General features: G+C 49.9%; 7 protein-coding genes across 7 annotated transcripts; 2 read left to right on the top strand and 5 right to left on the bottom strand.

Annotated features, from left to right (window-relative positions):
• On the bottom strand, positions 1–1,203 carry FTJAE_12198 (adenylate cyclase-associated; the record flags this gene model as incomplete). Its single annotated transcript, XM_037345219.1, has 4 exons — positions 1–354; positions 404–726; positions 803–1,091; positions 1,157–1,203. Coding segments are annotated over 4 exons (1,013 nt in total), but the record flags the coding sequence as incomplete, so codon positions are not given.
• A 902-nt stretch (positions 1,204–2,105) lies between these two features.
• FTJAE_12197 (carbohydrate kinase MAK32) lies at positions 2,106–3,639 on the bottom strand (the record flags this gene model as incomplete). Its single annotated transcript, XM_037345218.1, has 2 exons — positions 2,106–3,241; positions 3,333–3,639. 2 exons carry the CDS (start codon positions 3,637–3,639, stop codon positions 2,106–2,108), a joined length of 1,443 nt encoding a protein of 480 aa, XP_037200765.1.
• A 1,018-nt stretch (positions 3,640–4,657) lies between these two features.
• FTJAE_12196 (minichromosome maintenance 3) lies at positions 4,658–7,414 on the bottom strand (the record flags this gene model as incomplete). The annotated part of the gene is made up of 3 exons (XM_037345217.1): positions 4,658–4,691; positions 4,746–7,278; positions 7,342–7,414. The coding sequence occupies 3 exons, from the start codon at positions 7,412–7,414 to the stop codon at positions 4,658–4,660; spliced, it is 2,640 nt and encodes an 879-aa protein (XP_037200764.1).
• Positions 7,415–7,900: 486 nt separating this feature from the next.
• Positions 7,901–9,850, top strand: FTJAE_12195 (exocyst complex EXO70; the record flags this gene model as incomplete). Its single annotated transcript, XM_037345216.1, has 2 exons — positions 7,901–8,114; positions 8,166–9,850. The coding sequence occupies 2 exons, from the start codon at positions 7,901–7,903 to the stop codon at positions 9,848–9,850; spliced, it is 1,899 nt and encodes a 632-aa protein (XP_037200763.1).
• A 1,636-nt stretch (positions 9,851–11,486) lies between these two features.
• FTJAE_12194 (poly(A) polymerase) lies at positions 11,487–15,205 on the bottom strand (the record flags this gene model as incomplete). Its single annotated transcript, XM_037345215.1, has 3 exons — positions 11,487–12,214; positions 12,267–12,973; positions 13,029–15,205. 3 exons carry the CDS (start codon positions 15,203–15,205, stop codon positions 11,487–11,489), a joined length of 3,612 nt encoding a protein of 1,203 aa, XP_037200762.1.
• Positions 15,206–15,869: 664 nt separating this feature from the next.
• Positions 15,870–16,883, bottom strand: FTJAE_12193 (poly(A) polymerase; the record flags this gene model as incomplete). Its single annotated transcript, XM_037345214.1, has 1 exon — positions 15,870–16,883. One exon carries the CDS (start codon positions 16,881–16,883, stop codon positions 15,870–15,872), a length of 1,014 nt encoding a protein of 337 aa, XP_037200761.1.
• Positions 16,884–17,391: 508 nt separating this feature from the next.
• FTJAE_12192 (transporter SEC23) lies at positions 17,392–21,155 on the top strand (the record flags this gene model as incomplete). The annotated part of the gene is made up of 12 exons (XM_037345213.1): positions 17,392–17,484; positions 17,533–17,663; positions 17,720–18,014; positions 18,069–18,545; positions 18,601–19,695; positions 19,742–19,941; positions 19,997–20,003; positions 20,312–20,450; positions 20,505–20,538; positions 20,592–20,712; positions 20,765–21,089; positions 21,142–21,155. 12 exons carry the CDS (start codon positions 17,392–17,394, stop codon positions 21,153–21,155), a joined length of 2,931 nt encoding a protein of 976 aa, XP_037200760.1.
• Between the last annotated feature and the right edge of the window lie 499 nt (positions 21,156–21,654).

Genomic DNA, 21,654 nt, shown 5'->3' with positions numbered 1-21,654 from the left:
ACTTTACGCAGACCCTTGGTGACAGCGTCGCCCTTGTTGAGCTCTGAGAAGACAGCTCCGAATCCACCAGATGATGCAGGCGCAGGAGCATCATCTGTCTTGATATCAAGAACAGGGGGAGGGCCAGGAGGAGGGGGAGGAGGGGGAGGGGGAGGAGCACCACCAGCAGCAGGTGCCAGAGCAGTGGGAACGGAAGTAGGCGCAGAACCAGCAGACAATGACTTGAGAACTTCCTGAGCAGGTTGGCCATTCGAATTCCATGGAATGCCTGTTGGGAAGTATTGCTTGACATAATCGGCAAGATCGCGGAACATCTGATAGAAGCTCTGAACCCATTCGATCTGCTTGGGGTCCCTGATAGTATGGTTAAAGCTGATCCGCTCAAGCCAAGTGACTTACTTACTTATCCTTCTGCTCCTTTAGAACTCTGTTCCCAAAGAATTGAGCCGAGCCAAGGCACTCGTCCACGTGCTTATAGGGGCGAGTGTCAATGGTAACCCATGCGAGAACCATGATACCATCAGAGACAGTGCTGAGTTGCGTGTACATAGGGCTAGGACGGTTGGCGTCTTTGAGCTCGGTAACAGCCATCAGTGCCTCGTTGATGGGTTTGATGAGGCTCTCATATACCGGCAGATCAGGTCCGGAGAGGTTTGGCTTCTTCGCCTTTGTGGAAATCAGCAGAAACTTGCGCTGCTCTTGAAAACCAGATTTGACGAGCGCAGCCTAGTTATATACCATGATTAGTCTCTGCCCGTAGAAGGCTTTGAGTATTCATAATCCTTCAGATGGTTGCGCGTACCTGCTCAGCAACCAATCCTCCTAGCTGGTGGCTCAACTTCACATATTTATCAACGGAAGTGTTTAGGAAAGCATCGAATTCCTCGATAGATTCTGGCAGCGGCTCGGCGACAGATTCGGGCTTCGCGGCAGCGGGAGTAGTGGCCTTGGAGTCGGAGACGGCTGGAGGAGGAGGAGCGGCTAAGGAGGGGTTCGGAGGTGAAGGTATCGCCTGGTTGAGAACGGTGGCATCGGCAGGAGGCTCGGTCGAAGAAGCGATATCTTCGAGGCGCGAAGTTGCAGCTTCAAGCCTGGATGGCATTTATCAGCGTCTGCACATCTTGGACTGACAATGCAACGAGCGTAAAGAGCTTACCTCTTGATGAGCGTGGTTAAGTTGTGCATCTGACTGTTAGCAGCCATGTTGGATAATCGGCGGTTGGGTTGTTATTTGGTCGAGGTGCCGGACTGAAAGCGTTCTGCTGAAAACACAATAAGGAGAAGATATGCTTAGGCCCCTGAAGGAATGGTTGATCGGGTGTCAGCGGCGTGCTCAGGCAACAGGATAGTTGCTTTGTACTGATTGCGCAAAACGGAACTTGGAGTAGCTTTCAACTTATAGGTCGCAGGTTCCTGGCTAATGCCACGCAAAATCGCAAGAAAAAGAACAGAAGCTTAGTGATTGACTGAATCAATGCTGTTCCTTTCGCTAGGTATGCATTCAAGAGAAAGTAATCAACAGACAATTGCCAGGTAGGGGAGGTAGGTAGGTAGGTAGGTAGATATTGAAAACGAGACGAGGTGAGGTGATTGGAGCTCGGTCCAGGAGGTTCAAGATCCAAATAGGGATGGATGACTACTAACTACTAGGTAGGTACCTACCTTAGGTACCTACTATTCTAGATAGGGACAGGGGAAGCAGTACGTAGTATACGACAAGTATACTTTACGCTAGGCGCCTCGAGTGACGTGGGGACGTGTACTGTTTAAGTATATTCCACAAATCGGTCAAGCTCCAAAAGACGTGGCTAACCTAACCTAGAGGGGCATGACAAGACTTGAACACCTCCCAAGCTGGATAAGGATCGCAACAGCTTGCCTTTGGTACGGATACATAGGGAGAAATTCCATCAACGCCGGAACCGGGCAATGTAGCGCCGTAGACCTTCTATATAAATAAATGGGTTACTTAGACCAGTTTATGGCTGACTCGAGCCTAAGTCCCGATACAAATGTGCTTTGTTCTCATTATTCTAAAATCGCTATAGCCTATCCTCATTTTATAATATAGTTTGTGATGTAGTATACCCAATGTTTCGTTTCATTCATAGACGTTTGCGAAATTCGCGGAGACGGTCCTCAACATTATGTCCATTCCAGGCCTCGCGGCCTTCAGCATCTCTACCAATCGTTGGAACACCGACCTGCTCAATGGCGAAGCTTGCGGCAACAGTGGCACAAGCTACAGCGTCCTCAAGGCTCTCGCCTCGGGCCAGAGCCACACCGAGGCCGCCTAAGAAGGTATTCCCACCTCCCGTAGGATCAACCACTTTGGATGGGTCAGTGTGATAGGCGGGAACCCATTTCTCGACACCAGGATCGACCTCGATCTCTTCGCGAGCCACAATCCCATCAGCATCTTGGAGAAGGCCGGCAAACAAAGCCTCCATATCCGTGTCTGGCTGAAGGCCACCCCTAACATAATCTTTCTTTCGTCGCTTGGTCGTCTTGGGGTCACGGCCTCGCTTTCTTCCTCCATTCTTCGCGATGTAGCATCCCTTCTCGCCAGCACGGATGACAAGAGAGAATGACTGTAGAGGCATGCTTGCGAGAAGCTGCTCGCAGGCTCTTTCTACAGCAATGGTAGAGATCTCACCTGTTTCTGGATCAAGTCCACTGTCACCCATGAACCCAGCCAATTCTGCATGGTTCGGGCTGCAGATATCGACAAGAGGTAAGCAGTTGGTGCAATTGAGCAACTCGTCAGGGGTACACAGATCAGGCACAGGCTCCCAGATGAAGATGGGCTTGGTATATGTCTCAGGAGCCATGACCTTCTTTCGAAGTGAGGTGATCTCGGAGACAAGATCCCTACATCGATTTGGGGAGCATATCAGGTGGAAGGACCGTGATTTAAGCAGTGATGGTGTCAGATCCTGAGCAGTCAAGCGCTTCTTGGGAGTCAGGTATCTGAAAGCTCGCTTCTCGGTAGTGCCTTCATAGCCGTTCCAGCCTCGTGTGGTCAAGCGAAGCCCGTCATGACGGAACAGAGCCGAGGTGGACCAGCTATCGATGAGCGTAGAGAGAGAGGGCGGGAAATCTGAGCCCTGATCGACAATCCAGCCAACTGACGCAGATTTGGGTGGGGGTGAGAACAGGCGAGCTCCAAGGGCTGAGTAGGTACCAGCGCCACCAAGGATGTCTTTGACGGGCGGAGTTGGCGGAATGAAGTCGATATCGTCTTTCCAGTCAAGTTAGTTAGTCTGATCCGAGTAACACAACAGTTTTGTAGACAAGGGCGCTGGCTAAGGTAGGTTAATGAATCTTCTCACCAATTATAAACATGCCCATTGTAACAAAATCGATTGGGACAGCTTCTTCGCCTGACGAGTCGCTGACCTTGCCCTCAATTATGGCCAACGGGGGATGTTTTGGGGGATTATCTGCTTCTGGCCCTGGCTTTGCCTCTGGTTCAGGTGCTGGTTCAGTGCCTGATGCACCTACATCACCGTTTTTGTGTTCATCTGCATCTGCATCTTCAGATTTCGTTTGCTCTATGTCTTTCTCTTCCTCTACAACAACAGCCTCCTTGCTATCAATAGGCAGCCCAATCTCTGGAGTTTCGGCTACATCTGCCATGATGCTCTTGAGATGGATGGTAAGATAATGGCCAGTTGTGTGAAAAGGTGCGAGACAGGCCTTGAACCGGCAAGAAACCCGCTAAAAAAGACACTGGCTATTCAATAAATGAAGGTCTTTTCTGCCGCGGAACTGTACAGTATCGGCTCATAGACTGGTCAGGAATAGAAATATTTAACAGTTGGTGGAGTTTGCGGTCAGGGTGTTGAGTATGAAAGCGAATCGGATCGTGAAAAACAGGGGTCCAGACGCTTGATTTTGCTATACCAGGGTCAGTCTTTTTTTTTGTTTGCTGGGAACTACTGTGACTCAAGTACCTATGTATAAGCTGCGATTCCTTTATAGAATCGTTGTATAGGTAGGTAGGCTAGAGTTGCTGATACGGAAAGAGATGGACTAACTTTCAAGGGAACGGATGAGTGAGCGATTCTAAGCGACTCTGGTTTATTAGGCGGTGTCCGTGGTGGGTTGGGCACATCGGAACTGCTGCCCAGGTTGGTACACGTAAGGAACCTAAGGTTACGTCCAGAAGGTGTCCTCTTTAGGTCGGTCAGTAAGGTTAGTAGCGAACAGAACATATCGTTCGGACCTTATTGTTGTTGATCAAGAATGCACCTCTTGAATTCACTCAAAGGCTCTTTGTGTATCATATCTTGAGTACTTGATACGTGGCTCAATATTTACGGGAGATTTGGAGCTTCTCTTATCCTGGCCAATTCCTCCTCTGGGCTCAGCTCAACCACCACTATGTTCCATATTAGGCAGGCTTATTGTCCACAAATTGTACATACAGTAGCTCCCAGTATCAAGGTCTCGATCAAGGTATTGAGAGAGGCCATTACAGACCTTGCGGAATTCTATTCGCCTAGCATCAATCATTAACTACATAACTTGACCAACCTCGTGTCATCCATGTCGTTGTCAACTTCATAGTAGTATCAAGCCTACCAATAGATGCACCAAAACAAATCCCACCAACGCCAGTCGATCGCCTCGTATTGCCGACTCGTTACAAGATTTAGATCTTGTACACAAGATCTCCCTCCGTGAACCTGAAGTGAATGTTAGTAAGTCAACGCGTGGGTGCTTGCAATAAAGAGACTTACATAATCTGGTTTGCCTCTCCCATTTTCTGGAGCGCCTTTGTAGCCTCTCCTTTATCAAATGCATCGCGGCGGTTCCCAATCTTTTTATTCACTGCTTCCACGACTGCGTCCAGCTCGGCCGCGTCATCTTCAAACAGGTCTGTGTTGAGAAGCTGACCAAGGGCTGTTCGGAAGGCAGTCAGTCGCTCAGATGTGATGGGAGCATCATCAATTGCCAGTGCTGCAGCATCGGTGGCAAGGTCCTCGTCGCCATCCAGCGACTCTAGCTGGTTCGAGGATGGTAGCTGAGAGGCCGGAATTGACGATGCAAATGAAGCCTGCGATTGTGACTGGTCTTGTGTTCGCCGGCTAGATCTTCGCAATGTGCTTTGCGAGTCATCCTCAGGAGCATCAGGTTCTCTGCTGGACCGGGCAGTGTCGCTAGTTTCTCTCGCTTGGAGGCGACTGCTGTTGCGTGTAGCCCTCGAAGTCGACCTGTTTGATTGCGTGGCATTGGCAATGTCACCATCGTCATCTTCATCATCACTTGAACTCTCGTCGCTGGATGATGCAAAGTCAACCGTTTGAGTCTTTCTCCGCTTCTTCCGCGATTCTTCAACAACTTCCTTGAAAAGAGCGAAGCGTAAGATACCCTCTGCAGCAGCCGCATCGCGCTCCTCCACCCTGTTTGACAAGCGGGATTTGGCATGTGCTGTGGCAAGACGAATGATGGTCTCCAAAGTACGGACGGTCAAAGGACTGGTCCTTCGCTGGTTGCCCTCCATCTCGTCGTTCCGTAGACCGACATAGATATCAGCGATGCGATCAGAAGCCTCTTGTGTCAGAATGGGCTTGATTCTCGTCTTCGCATATTGTATGTACTTCTTCATGAATGGGATGCTAAGGATTTCGGGCTTCTTGTTTGAACCGCGACCAGATGTGACTGTGACACCAGAATGTAGCATTGCATCATACTTTTGGTAGACTTCGGTTGGCCCCTGGGACTCAGTTTGGTTTGAAGCTGAGACCCCAAGAGACTGCCCACCTTGCTCACGCACAGGAGCGCCTTCTTCAGTTCCTGGCTGGCGATATCGGTGCATACGAAGGACATGTTCCGATACGTGCCGGTCTCGCGTATCCTCGATGTCATCTGTGACGACAAACAGTAAATCGAAACGTGAGAGCAGAGAGTCAGGCAGTGCGATGTTTTTGTGAGGATCCTTGTGAGGGTCATATTGACCGAAAATAGGGTTAGCAGCAGCAACAACACTACAACGAGCATTCAACGATGTGTGAATACCCGCTTTTGCGATGGTAACAGTCTGCTGTTCCATAACTTCGTGGATCGCAACTCTGTCCACGTCTGACATCTTATCGAATTCATCGATACAAACGACACCGCGGTCAGCCATGACCATGGCACCGGCCTCCAGTCGGCGCTCACCCGTCTCCTTATCAGAAGTTACTGCTGCAGTGAGACCAACGCCCGAGGAGCCACGACCAGTTGTCGCTATCGCGAGCGGTGCAGTATTGAGGACGAAACGCAGCAGCTGAGATTTAGCAGTGGACGGGTCACCGACCATCAGAATGTTGATATCTCCACGCAGATGTGTCCCATTCTCGAGGTTTTTCTCCATACCACCCAAAAGCATGAGTAAGATGGCCTTCTTGACATAATCGTGCCCGTAAATACTGGGGGCAAGGGATTGGGAGAGTAGCTCCAGAAGGTTCTTCTTCTTGGCCACCTTGTTGATGTTACGAATGTCGGTATCCGTAATGGTCGCAGTCGCCACACCACCTCCGGACTTTGAAGATAACAAGACAACATTGTTCGTCAGAATCATTGTTTTGAAGAGAGCACTGTTGTGATTGGTATTACGGTTGCCCAGCGTTCGATAGATGCCAACGAGCTGCACTCGGTCGCCGGGCTTCACACTGTCGACGAGGTCGTCGTCTAGAATTGCATCAACTCCGCGGGGGAGCTGCCCTGCTGGTGCTCGCTCGGGCATTTCCTGGATGGAGATGGTCTGGTGGTCTCGGTATGTGCAAAAGCCATACTCAGTGATAAGCGGGTTGCCGTCGTCGTCCTCGCGAGGGTAGACGCTTGAAGTGGTAACACCGTTGGTCATGGTCTGATCCTGGTACTCGCGAAAATGAAACATGTCTTTTTTCTCATTGTAGTGAACACTCTTCACGACCTTGGGGCGGATGAGAGAACATCGAGTGACAATACCCTCGATAGAGACCATGTAGTTGAGGAGATGAGACGACAATGTACGGGGATTGCAAGCGTTCAAGCCAAAGCTGCCAGCCCAAGCACAGTAATAAATTGTGTCTTTTGCGGTCTGGTCAGGCCTTGCCTGTGGAATGGTTTGGACGATGTTTTTCAGGGCTTGATCAAAAGCCAGAGTGAAATCGAAGGGCTGCTGTAAGAGGCCCTGTGCGAGGTCCGGGCTGTGGTTGCGCACATGATCGAGATTAACGGTCAATCGACGCTGGTTCTTCTGTAGCATAAGAATAATATCGGATCGATAACTTCGGACTTGAGGATCATCTGCAGAAAAGAGTTAGCCAGGCACAACGATCCATCTTTTTGGAGAACGGGCGGTGGACATACTGGGATCAAGGAATTCCTCCGCTTGACGTATGCGATCGCGCACGCCTTCATCTTGAAGCATGAAAGAATCCATGTCTGTGGTTCCTTATATTGTCGTTTCAATGAGCGACTTGGTCAAAAGTGATGCCGATATGGAACCTGGTTAAGATACTGAACGATAATCAGATCGAGGGGTGAAAGTAAACCAGGCGGGGCGTTGCTAGGGGGCTGCTCGAAATTGCTGGCCCTGCCCGCGCTCCCTCTAAAGAACGCGTCTCTCTCGCGTAAAGTGGTAGCTAGAGCTGGCCTCTAGAGGTGGCTGATGTGTGGCTACACTGGACCCTATTTCGTCAGGGAGCTAGTCCAGATTCCGTAATGACCTACCTAGGCCCTGGTCCTTAAGAGGGCGGTACTCTGTACGCCTTAAGGTAGGTATGCTGGGATCTCCATGATCCTCCACGCGGAGTATTCATAGTTAACTCTCAACCTTAATGATCTTTCCCCTACGACGCCTTTCCTATACCCACACATAAGCCACCCCACTACCTGAACGGATGCTATTCAACGGTGTTCGTACACAATGTCGGTCGGACTTTCTGGCAACGCGCATACCGCTCTAGATGAAGAAGCAAGGGCTGAGGTTGACGTTCTCAATTCGCGGCTCGAAAAGACGACGCAGTTGACCAAGAAGATTCAATCATGCCTCAACAGACTCGAGTCGACAGGGAAGAGTGTTCAAGATGTTGCAGGACCTCTGAATGGAGAGACCAGGCGACTGCAGATATTGGGAAATAGTAAGAAACAGACTCATGCCCAGCCAATGCTGATAACTAACCGTTGGGTAGATGTTGATTCAGTCCTGGCCGCTATCGACCGATTGCGCCAACCTGCAGATAGCAAAAATGACGAAGAGCAGATCATTCGAGTCGGTCCCGAGAAGGCCGGCCTCTCCAATTACCTGGCTTCTATCAAACGTCTAGGCAAGGCCTTGAACGAGATGAAAGCCTCCAACTTGCGCGCCAACCAACAAACGATGGCCGATCTAACACGACTCATCAAGTCAGGCAATAGTCAGCTAGAATCCCATTTCGAAACTCTGCTGCGCGCTGAGACTCCTCGATCCGTCGAGCCCTTGCACTTTATCACAAAAGACAAGCCTTTCCCAACACTACCCCAGGACAAAATAGCCCGGCTCGGTCTGGTGTATTCATATGTCATCGAGAGTCACCACAGCGGATCCTCTGAGCTCGCCCATATATATGCAGAGGTACGCGGCCCATACCTCTCAACATCTCTGGCCAACCTTGCTGCCGCAAGTGTCAACACCGCCAAGAAGAAGAGCCCAGATGCCGTCTACCGTGCGGGGACCAACGGTATAGGGACCTACTCGCAAGCTATGGAGGGCCTTTTTGTCTCCGAATATGACAATGTGTGCAGTGTCTTCTCGCGTGAGGATTGGGGTGTGGTCTTCCAGTCAACTTGCCAGGCAGCGATGGCTGAGCTTGCCCGAACGTTGCGTGAACTCAATGCTCATATCAAAAATCACCTCAACACCGACTGTTATCTGGCATATGAAATCACCGAGATCATCTCGGCTCTCTCAGGCAAGCTCGAAACACGCACCGGAGAATTGAAAGGGGCACTCGCTGCAGCCCTGAAGCCTGTTCGAGAGACTGCCAAATCGTCCCTTGCGGAGCTCCTTGATGAGACCAGGCGCAAGATCAGCATGCTACAGATGTTACCCTCTGATGGCGCCCCTATATCCCTCGTCTCGGAGACAATGCAGCGCCTTCAGACGATGGTACACTTTCTACGCCCCATCTCGAGCATGATGATATCATTAGGGGACGGCGGATGGAACTCCAACGCGGCAGCCAGCGGACGCTCGACCGATGCAATCCCTAGTCTAGCATCCTTCGATATAGGAGCGGATGGTAAAGAAATCTTTTCGCACTACTGCACTGATACCATCGAAATGCTCCTCTCTGGTTTGGACCAGAAGTCGCGCGTGCTCATGAAGAGCAGAGCTGTTGCTGGGGTATTTCTGGCCAATAGCGTTGTCATCATTGGAAGAATGGTTCAGGGCTCAGAACTTAGCGGACTGCTTGAGAACAAACTTGATATTCTCGAGCAATGGCGTAAAAAGGCAACGGCAGCTTATACGGATGTTTGCAAAGACCTTTCCGTCCACCTGTTCGACACTGTACATACCAATCGTGCACATCGTCCAACTTCTGGACCTGTCGACTCTACTTCGATCGTCAAGGGGCTGGGAAGCAAAGACAAAGACCGGATCAAAGAGAAGTTCACGCAATTCAATAGCGCCTTTGACGACATGGTTTCTCGACACAAATCATACAGCATGGAGCGAGAAGTTCGGCGAATGTTTGGGGAGGACATTCGCCAGAAATTACAGCCTCTCTACGAACGGTTTTGGGACCGGTATCATGAAATCGACAAGGGCAAGGGCAAGTACGTCAAATATGATAAGACTTCCATTGCCGCTGTATTTTCCAGTTTGGCTTCCTGAGCATAGGGCAAAGGGGGTAATTGTGAGCCTAGACCTTTAGGCACTATGGACGAGGACGTGCCGATGAGGGATGACACGACGCATTCTGCCGATCTACGGCAGCAGTTCCGCTCATGGTTCAAGGATGCTTATCCCAGATGATTATCACCAATATCTTGTCACCATCTTGGTTCACCCAACCAACCGGTCTCCCCGACCTTGTCCGAGGCACAGTGTATGAAACCTAAAGGATTTATTCACCTGCTATGCCATCTCCCCTCTCATATATTGCTATGCTCAATCCAACTTCAACTCCTAGTCATCTCAAAGATCTTGGGTAGCCATGCGAATCAGGAGTCGAGCAAAAGTGATTTGAGAACATGAACGCAACCAAAAACATTGTTCAGTCCTCCGGCCCATTTGTTGAGGCTGCAGAGGCGGCTGGCGAGTCGCAGAGCCATCAGGAGGGACACCTGGGACATGTGCCGCAGTAGTCGTGAGTTCCGAGATCGCTCGCTTTGCAACAGGCAGTACAACAACTGTTGACAGGCACCTGAGATTCGACAACGGCCATGGTGAAGGTGCTGAGGAAGTCTTTGAGAGGTTTGTGTAAGTCACCTAGCTCGTGTGGGGAAGACGGTGTTATTCAAGTTGAGATGAAGTGCTTTTTGCTTCAAAGGCCTGAAGGAGAACCGATCAACGGTTCCAGAAGCTTTATACTCTGTCCATCCTCAAGGTTCTGAGACAGCAATGCCACGATGGTCTTATCCGTGGACCCGAAAGTGAGGCTGATGCTATTTCAATTCGAATCGAGGTGGTCTTCGTATGTGGGAGGGACCGGAGATGTGTGCAGGGGGGCTTTACTGCCTTCTTTCTACGGATGGATTGAAACATGAAACAGTCCCACCCCCCACGTACCTAGCGCGTCATCATGCACAGTTTTATGTACTTGTATGCTTCCTTCACCACATGCCACGGCGAGAATGAGAGCAACCCTTCAACTGCCAGCCATAGAGGTCATCGTCATCATGCATGTGATGCAACTGTTAGTCCGGTCTCCTGGAATTTGGCGCCACGCCAGTTGGGACTTGAATCCCGGTTCCCAGTAGATGGCAGCTGTCATCTGGCAACCGACCCTTTTGGAGAGCCCACAAGTGAGTGAGTGGGCTGGCATTTTCCTTCACACTGCTTGCCCGATATCTTGCGCTTGCTATATGTCTTGGGCCTCAGAGGCTCCCGCATTGGAAATTACCTGGCCTCGCAAAGGCGACGCTGAGGCTTATTCTCGAGTTTATTGGGTGATAGTAACCGATTGTCGCACACTCACGATGCTTAATGCCCTCCCTACAATGACAGGATACCACTCTCGGGCCTCGCTCGGGTGTCACCATGCATGCAGTGGTGCCCGAAACTTGATACGAGCAAGTTGTTTGTCGCCATTCAACACAACATGTATATACATAATCTGAGAAGTAATTTACTTAATCTAAGTTAGCACATGCACATGCATCATATCCATCTGTCTCGCAGCACACCGAATTTACTTCACACGCGCTAGTCCGCTTCTCTGTCAGACCAGATCCATGTTCCTGTGCCGATCTCTGATGTGATTTGAGGACCCTTAATTCGATTATGACAAGTCATGCACAGGCAAACTTCACCTATCAATCTTGACACCACTGCCAAAGATCTCGTCGATTCGCGTCCGTCGCTCCCACACAATGGCATTGTCCTCCCTCCGTTTGAAGTAAAGTATGCGGTGCTGCGGGATAAATTCCTCATCAGTCTGCTCCGTCTTCCAATGTTCCACTGCCCTCTCACGAGCTCCGAGAAAGCGGTCTTCGTAGCCAATGATGTAGTCGCCTGAATCGAAGTTGGGGTCCCAGCGAAGCCGGTTGAGCACATCAGCAGCTGTGCGAAACTTGCCCAGCCCTGGTGTCTTGCCCACAATCGCTGCTCGGGATCCAGGCCCTGTGCTCTTATGTCCTTTTGATTCCTCCTCAGCATCGTCGACATCTTGCTCTTCTTCAAGCTCTTCATCGGATCCGTCATCATCTGTCTCACCCCCATACACTCCCCACAGACTCTGATCAACTTCCAATGAGCCAAGATCCTGAGCCTTTGCGACAGTTGCACTCATCCAACAGAACTGGGAGTCATAGTACTTCTCGTCTCGGCGAATTCTCGCTTCAAATTCTTGTAGCACTGTCTGCATGGCCATACCCACCTCCTTAGCATCTTCTTTGTTTGAGTCATCGTCCCATACAAGACCAATGAGGTAACAACCATGATACTCAGCGCCAGATGTCTCTGCTCCAGCGGACACATCCAAGAACCGAGATGGCCAAATGCGTGCGAGAAGATGCTTCAGCTTCCTGTTTATATCTAGACAATGTCAATATGATACATTCTGCCAAAGGAGAGAAACATCCCTTACCAACCAGTAGCATAACGCAGCGCGATTCAAGCCAGCCGATGAAACGACCACTCTTTTCCTGCGACGGGCCCCAGTAATGTGCATCAATCTTGACGTATGTTTTGAATGCATGCAAAAACTCTGTAGATGCCGGGGCTTGAGCTGATCCTAGAGCTGTCTCGGGTTCAATACCGAGTAGCTTACCCCAGGTACAGTCATCATCTGATAGCAATTTTTTGGCACGATCAAACTCGGAAGAAATGGTAGCCACTGTTGGGATAGACGCGATAGGAGCAGTGTTGAGTGCTGGGCCATGCCAACCGATCAGGCAAAGGGGTTCCCGGAATGTTCGGTTATATCTCAATTCTTTGTGAAAGAACGAATCAAAGACCATCGAGTTCTTCCAGTCGAATTCCGAGTAATGATGAAAGAATGTGACGACAATGCCGGCTGGGGTTACAGTTTCATTCTCGTAGGCCAGTGTTTTACAGACGGGAGCAAGGAGAACGCTTATGTGAATACCACCGAGGAATCCAAACTTTGCCGAATAAATGCCTCGCGCCTGGGCCCAGGATTTGATGAACAAGTGCGCCATTCGATACTGTACCATATCTGGAAGTGAGCGGCGAAGGTAGAACAGATCACGGACAGGCTTAAGCTTAGCAAGTGCCTGGAAAGATAAAGCAAACGCTGGGTCGCTGGCTGGGCGCTTCATAACCTCAGGCCACCTACATCTGAGAGTTAGCAGTTTCCTCTTCGAATACAGGCATGGTTCAATAATACCTTTCAGCTATCGATGCAGCTGCACAATACTGGAGATCGACTTTGATGCCATTGACTTCGAGCTCCAGCATGTTACCTGAATTGGCCTTGACGCGTCGCAAGATTCTCATGCCCAAGGTCGTTGCCCGCTTCAACCTTTGAACAGCCAATGCAAAGAATGTCTTTGAGCTGAACGGCCCAATGCATAGGCAGTCGATATCAGAAGAACTTGTCCAGACGCCGAGGCCATAAGAGCCAACTGGGACCACAATAAATGGAGGTCCAGATCGGGGATCATTCTCTGCAATCGAGGACGTAGCATCTTTAAGAACCATTTCAAGGGCCTTGATCGCTTCAACCCGGTTGGTCCTCTCCTGCTCAGTCGGCAAACATCCATGACCTTCCAAGAAGCCCTCCAAGCCTTCGCTGTTAGCCAAGCCAGGAGGAGGCTGTCGAAGTGCAATTTCCATCTCAGGGACACAAGATCGAGATATGTCAGAAGGTGACGACTTTACCAGAAGGCATCTTATGCCCCAGTGATCACTGGCGTATGTGGGAACACCCTGCTCCGGTGAATCGAAGGTTGTCTGACCAAAAGTATTGAAACCGTGCGGGTTATAGTAGCCATTTGCCTTGACCAGGATCTTGTCGTATCTCTGCGGTCTGTTGTTCAGCCCATTTCCAACGAGATTAGATGCCAGCGTGTTTGTCAGTGGGTCGAAAGTAGCCCCTTGTTCTCCCTGGAAGGAGTCTAAGACGTTCCTCTTCTCGTTGGCTATGTCTGAAGATTCGCCTGACTCGAGTCTCGTTGCCAGCCAAGTATCTAAGAAGCCAAAATCTGAGATAGCCCGGTCGATATCTCTCAACTGACGAACAGTTTGAGCAGAAATATCATTCTTTTTCTTGGCAGCATCTATGGTGTAAGCTGAAGTCGCAAGATTGAAGTCTCCAGCAAGAATGCATGGATGTTGCAGATAGGTGGCAGACAGATAATCGAGCATCTTCTGGACTTCTTTCCTTTTGGTGGCGACGGCGCCGTCAGTAAGTCCTTGGCTCAGATGACACGCCACAAGTATCCAAGGTCTGAATTTCCCATCGTCAGCATCTCGTGTACCGATGCCTGGAAACCGGGCCACGGTGCAGCCTTTGTGCTTCCTATGGAATGGGAGATAACGCCATTCAAACTCAAATCTACTCAAGACGACAGTATTGAGGAGGCTAGGTAGCGGCCCAATACCGGACTGGCCTGGGGGGCCATGAGTGATGAAAGGATAGTGACTGCGTATATCCTTGTTGGCGAGGAGGTCAGGAAGAAAATGGTCTGTGACTTCTTGGAGAACAACAATATCGGCAGCAGCACGAGCTGAGAGCAGATTTTCCACCAGAGCTGGATGCCGATATGATTGAGGAGGCCACTCAAACTCTGCCAACACATTGTAAGAAGCAACAACCAACTGTTCAAGGACGACCTTGCTAGTACCCGTCGACCCAGCCGTTTCCCAGGCCCCTGAAGACTGGATCGACTGATAGCATGGCTGGAAGGCAATAGTAGACATTTTGTCTATATGATCATTGAAACTTTGAGGCGGTGTTATCCGACGGAAGCTTCCCGATTCAAGATCCAGAGTCCCCCAAAGCCTCATAGGTCGTGGTCCGCTTCCCCCTTGCGCCAGTGCACCATCGCGAATAAGAATAGCAACTTCTTTCACTTCCCATTCTATCGGTGCCAAGAGGCGGGCCTTTTCGAGGAGAAAATGGTGGGGGGCAGCTGAGGCGTCTTCACTTTGACCGATGGTCATATGAGGAACGAAGCGTTCATTTTGAGCTCCAGGTGAACGACAAAGAGCACTGCAGATTATATCCCTGATCTTTAAGAGCTCGGTTGTAGTAGATCCTGAGTTCGAACCCAGAAAGATAGTGTTGCGGCTTTTATGTTCGAAACAATCAGCAACATTGAGCGCAAGATGATGCCGATCTTGCAGCACGAGCCCTTCAAGTGCTTGTGCTGCACTCCCTAGCACTTCAGGGTGGATGAATGGGTAGATAAGATTGACGTGGGGGGGCCACGCAGAATACGCCTTATCATAAAGACTTCTCAGGCGATCCACTGATGACCAAAGTTCACGAGGAGGGATCACACATAGGGCAGTCTCATACGAGTCGAACCCATACAGTGATGTTTGTTCTGTCTTCTCCATCACTTTTGTAAGATTCTCCTCCAGATTTGGGGTATATATGAGCCGAATGATGATGATATGTGAACTAGAAGCGCTATGCCTCAAACAAGATAGGCTGGGTCTGAAGTGTAGTGGGGGATCCTGCTAACGTCGCAGGGGTAACATAAGGTAGAGAGGATCGACGGAGGGGTCGTCGTCTTGCTTATCCGTATTGTTGTATCAATGAAGATGAAGTTGCTAACAAAAAGAAGGCTTACCTTACTTCTTTAATGCTTCATCTTCCCTTCACAAGGCTGACAGCTAATACAGAGGTATATGGCCACTGACTCATAAATTTCAGGCAAATTGCGGCCTGTCTGCCAGTGCTACTCTGGGATCGTCAGGTTCAAACTGACCTGCGGCGGAGCAAGCCTGCGGTGTGACTCACTGTGAGTTATGCGTGAGTATGAAGAATATCAAACTGGTCAATTGAAGACATCTTCAGCTGGCTATAGAACTTGCCCGGGTCGATAGTAAGTAAAAAGGTACTATATCATCAGCATTACATTTGTCGTTGTTATGAGTCACTTATTAATATCATATATCAAAATACTACAACATTAAAAAGGGCCTATGCTGTAGCCCTTGGAGCAGTCGGCCGTTCACTTGACGAACACCTCAGTGAGATTCCGTAATACGTAGCGCATTATCCCATGTTCTCCGGCCCCCAATCAATAATTCCTGTTTCATGCCCCTTGCCTTCCATTAGAGCTTCAAGTTTGTCTTCGACTGTGACCCAACCGTGACGCTTCTGTGAGATAGCATACTTGATTGGATCCCTCCACTCTCTCCACCAAGTTTCCTCACTCTGAACAATACACCTTCTGTCAGGCTCCCCGTTCTTCGCTGTAGCAAATGGCCAGACGGCTTTGGCCACTTCGTATTTGTGTTTGCCAGAGAACAGGCTGGTCACACTAGTGAAGAACTGATTGACTTTGTCCGGGTTCTGTATCACGACACGGCTATGGGTAACCACGAAGCTGACATCAACTACGCCACGGTAGTTGAGTGCTGCCACGAGGCTGCGGAATTGTCCTTCAAGCCATGCTGTATCGAGATTTGTGACCACTCGTTCGAGCGTAAAGAGTTTGACAGAAGCAGGATCCTGAACGAAACGGCGGCACCATTCATCCAACCCGGCATCGCTGACTTCGGGAAGGACATCGGGTTTGAGACCTCCACGGTAAGCTAGCTCCCCATCGCCAACACATCGAATATAGTCTAAACGCTGGTTATCATCATCCGGGACTAGTAGGCTCATAAGGTTAAGTTTGATGTCAAAGTCGACTTTGCGCCCCCGACTACCCCGGATGTGAATCTGGGGCTTGGGAGGCACCGAGGCTTGTGCGCGGATGAGAGCTATAAGCGCCTCAGGCTTGGCCGATAGATATTCCGCACGCGATGAGAGAGTCTTATAGTCGTTGGAGAGTTTGAAGAGAGGGGGAGAGTAAAGACGGTAATCAACTCGCGGTAGTCCAGGAAAGCGTGCTGGGCTTTTATGGGCGGTTGTGGGTTGTGAAGCCGGAGCGGAAACAGCACTTGATGGGATAGAAGGCCCAGAATAAGGCGGCAGTGTTACATGATGCTCTGGAGTCTCACCAGTCAAGACTGCGACGGGCGACGATGGCTCAGGCTCGGTGGATTCTGCGGACTTTTCCATGGATGTGTAGTATGTAGGTCGACAAGGAGATTAAAGATAAGAGATCTTGGTTAGTAGGTCGTAAAAGTAATGCCCTTCAGGTAAGTGAAGATGTATGGGATGTTTTGATCAACTTTGGACAGTAATCATGAAGATATCAATCTTGCTATATGACATTTGAGAATCATTAAACAAAAGTTGCCCCGTATTACTTTGGAAGTTAGGTATACCTAAACTTATATGGTTCTTACCTGCCTAAAATACCAACCAACTGTCTACCTTATCGAGGCGCCGGGCGCCACGTCTCAGCCTTGCCCCACTAAGTAAGGTCGTCAATCAACCGGGCTGGCCAGAGCCTGAGTCTCGTTGTGAACACATAGCTCCATCCCTAGCTTTGGTTGCTATCCAGCGTCCAGCATCTGCATTTCTTCCACAGGGCAAGCCAACTGCCATACTCAGCTTATACCTGCAACTCCTATAATAAATTCTTCAACGCTCCGCCCAGCGCCTGCTATTTAGCCACCCAACCATGGATTACGAGACGCTCAAGGAGCAATGGAGCGAGGTCGAGGACCGCGATGGTGTCCGTCTGAGCTGGAATGTGTTTCCCAGCTCCCGTATGGTATGTTCACAGCTTCATAACGCTCCATCTTGAGCTCACGTTACATAGGAAGCCTCTAGACTCGTCGTGCCTATCGGCGCTCTCTATACCCCGTTAAAGGAGAAGCCCGATACTCCTCTCCTCCATTTCGAGCCCGTTACCTGCAAACAGCCCTGTCGCTCTGTATTGAACCCGTTCTGGTATGATGCCTTTTGAAACGATTGTTCTAGTTTCATGAGCTGACCTAGTACTGAAGTCAAGTCGATGTTCGTGCCAGAGTTTGGATCTGTCCTTTCTGCCTCTCGAGAAATCAGCTTCCACCTCACTACAAGGACATAACTGCAAACGCTATCCCCCCCGAACTTCACCCTGCGAACACCACGATAGAATATCGCCTCTCACGACCTGCGCCTGCTCCCCCGATCTTTCTCTATGTCGTCGATATGTGCCAGGAGGCCGACAGCCTCGCCTCTCTGAAAGAATCGCTTGTGATGAGTCTGAGTCTGCTTCCCGAGAACGCCCTTGTTGGCCTCATCACTTATGGCACAATGGTATACCATTCCTTTTTCCACCACTGAGACGCAATAACACTAATACCTGTACAGGCTCATGTCCACGAGATTGGCTACGAGGAATGCGCCAAGTCCTATGTTTTCCGAGGTAGCAAGGAATATGCTGCGAAACAAGTCCAGGAGATGCTTGGTCTGTCATCCTCCGGCGTACGACCCGGCATGCAACCTCAGCCTGGTCGCCCATTCCCCGCCGGCCCGGCATCTCGCTTCCTCCTCCCTGTCCAGCAGGCCGAGTTCCAGCTGACCAAAGCTCTCGAATCCCTCCAAAAGGATCCCTGGCCAGTTGCGAATGACAGACGTAACCTTCGATGCACCGGAGTCGCCCTCAGCGTTGCCGTCGGTCTTTTGGAGTCATCTTTCCAGAATGCAGGTGGGCGCATCATGCTATTTGCCGGAGGCCCTGCTACTGAAGGCCCTGGCATGGTCGTGGGACCCGAGTTGAGAGAGCCTATACGATCCCACCATGATATTGATCGAGACAACGTTAAGTATTACAAAAAGGCTCTGAAGGTGTGTCATTCAGTACTTCCACTCTTTTGAACTCACTCTGATCGTCTCATTATAGTTTTACGAAAACTTGGCCAAGCGAACGGCGCACAATGGTCACATCGTTGACATTTTTGCTGGTTGTCTGGATCAGGTCGGTCTCCTCGAAATGAAGGGCCTATGCAATTCAACCGGTGGTCATATGATTTTGACTGATAGCTTCACTTCTTCCATGTTCAAGCAATCCTTTGTGCGAATCTTTGAGAAGGATGGCGATGATAATCTACTCATGGGCTTCAACGCAGTGTTGGAGGTTCTGACCACAAAGGAACTGAAGGTCACAGGTCTCATTGGACACGCAGTCTCTCTCAACAAGAAGTCGATCTCTGTGGGCGAGACTGAATGTGGGATTGGCAACACATGTTCTTGGAAGATGTGCGGTATCGACCCCAAATCGAGCTACGGTATCTACTTTGAGATTGCCGGCCAAGGTCCTGCCACACATCAACAAGCACCGCAGAAGGGCATGATGCAGTTCCTTACGTACTATCAGCACTCCTCGGGCCAGTTCCACCTCCGCGTCACGACTGTCGCCCGCAACCTTAGTAGCCCTGCTGGGGACCCAGCAATCGCGCAGTCCTTCGACCAAGAGGCCGCCGCTGTCCTTATGTCACGAATTGCTGTGTTCAAGGCCGAGGTCGATGATGGCCCTGATGTCCTACGCTGGGTTGACAGAATGTTGATTCGTCTATGCTCCAGATTCGCGGACTACAGGAAAGATGATCCTTCATCCTTCCGACTGGAGAAGAACTTCACGTTATACCCTCAATTCATGTTCCATCTCAGACGAAGCCAGTTCCTGCAGGTTTTCAACAACTCTCCAGATGAAACAGCCTTTTACCGCCACGTGCTCAACCATGAAGACGTTAGCAACTCACTCGTGATGATTCAGCCGACCCTGGACTCCTACACCTTCGACCAGGATGGCGGCCAGCCCGTTCTCTTGGACTCGGCCTCTATCCAACCAACTCACATTCTACTTCTAGATACTTTCTTCCACATTCTCATCTTCCACGGTGAAACGATCGCAGAGTGGAGAAAGGCTGGTTACCAAGATCAAGAAGGTTATGAGAACTTTGCTGGTTTGTTGGAACAACCCAAGGAGGACGCTCGCGTAAGTTCACCCTCAATCGCTCTCAGTATGTTACTAAACTGTCTAGGATCTCATCACTGACCGCTTTCCTCTTCCTCGATTTATTGTTTGCGATGCTGGCGGCTCGCAGGCTCGATTCCTCCTGTCCAAGCTTAACCCATCTACTACACACACCACTGGTCCATATGGTGGTGTAGGAGCCACCACTGCTCAGACAATTTTCACAGACGACGTATCTCTGCAGACCTTCATGGACCACTTGATGAAGTAAGTTTGAACCCAGTAGGTTGCACATATTGAGGTGAGCTAACAAACTTTCTAGGCTTGCTGTGAGCGGTACCAATTGAGGTGGCCAACAAACGGCTGTATCGGAGACCTACTGCCATCTCAAGAAGTCAAATGGAAAATCAAGTCTTAAGATGGGGCGTAGATAGTGACGACACAGTTCTCATAAGCCCATGGTGTTAGTTAAGAGGCATTATAATAATCAAAATCCGAGCCCAGCGCTTCGTCGATCTATAATCCTAAGTACCTTACCTCACTGCACTGTGAAACTTTTACCTTCTTCGTAGTTTGCTTGTTCGACCTGGCGAGTCCAGATGTTAGCACGTGATAATCGCTGACTCAGCAGATTTAGGGCAAGTGGGTCCCACATCTTGCATTTAGTTTTGATATTTCGCGACAACTTCAAGTTTTCTTTTCGATCAACCTGCCTGTTCATTACTTCCGGCACGCAAACCTCGAGCCTCTGCCGACCTTTCACGACACAAAAATGCGTTCGTCTCACTCCTGGACATCAGGCACGGTCATCCTGCTTACACGATAAACAGCTCCCAAGTTCGATCCCAATGAGGTCAAGGTGATGTAGGTTGAATCCATTCGCAGAAGTTGGACACCTTGAAACTGACATTTTGCAGCCACCTCCGCGCCACTGGTGGTGAGGTCGGTGCCTCCTCTGCTCTCGCGCCTAAGATCGGTCCTCTTGGTCTGTCCCCCAAGAAGGTCGGAGAAGACATTGCCAAGGCCACTGGCGACTGGGTATGGTGTTCAGTCCCATTGCACATCGAAGTATACTAACAATTGTGCTCAGAAAGGCTTGCGCGTGACTGTCAAGCTCACCATCCAGAACCGTCAGGCCGCCGTGTCGGTTGTGCCCACCGCTTCCTCCTTGATCATCAAGGCTCTCAAGGAGCCTCCTCGTGATCGCAAGAAGGAGAAGAACATCAAGCACAACAAGTCTGTCAGCCTTGACGAGATCATCGAGATCGCCCGCACCATGCGATACAAGTCTTTCGCCAAGGAGCTCTCTGGTACTGTTAAGGAGATTCTCGGAACCGCCTACAGTGTTGGCTGCCAGGTCGATGGCAAGCCTCCCCAGGCTATTATTGAGGCTATTGACAGCGGAGACATCGACAGTAAGTTTTGGTACCCCCTACTTGAAATTTTCTTAAGCTAATATGCGAATAGTCCCTGAGGAGTAAATGTTTCCCACGCCTTGTTCAAAAATCCCACAAGTATGAGAAACCAAAAATAGACTCATTGATCGATGGCAGCATGACAAATTATTTCCGTCCAGTCCTTGTGTGATGTGCTTCGAAATTGTGAACCCTTGACTCACTCTGAAATCTACCATCATGCTCCGTGGTTTATTTCTATTTTTGTGCAAGGAAGAGGAACCTAGGCCCAATACTCACCGCGACATACTGGCGATAAAGCTCTTGTGGATGTAGCGGTCCATCATCATGGCCACATGATGCACAAATGTCAGATCAAAATTCCTTCCCTTTTTTTTCGAGAACATCTCCCTGCCTCTCTAGTAGACTGCACAAGCTCTCCCTCACAGTGTTTTCTTGAATAGGTAGACCAAGACATTGAGAAATATACCATCTAAGCGAATCGCAAAGAATTTGAATCGAGTCAGACTTGTAGTAAATGTAAGCGTTTACATGGCATCATGCATTACATTGTTTCCGCCATTGA

This window comes from Fusarium tjaetaba, assembly GCF_013396195.1.
Source record: "Fusarium tjaetaba strain NRRL 66243 chromosome Unknown NRRL66243_c0000323, whole genome shotgun sequence".
Taxonomy (NCBI): domain Eukaryota; kingdom Fungi; phylum Ascomycota; class Sordariomycetes; order Hypocreales; family Nectriaceae; genus Fusarium; species Fusarium tjaetaba.
The sequence above is the reverse complement of the archived record's forward strand: the minus strand, read 5'-3'. Positions and strand labels throughout refer to the sequence as shown.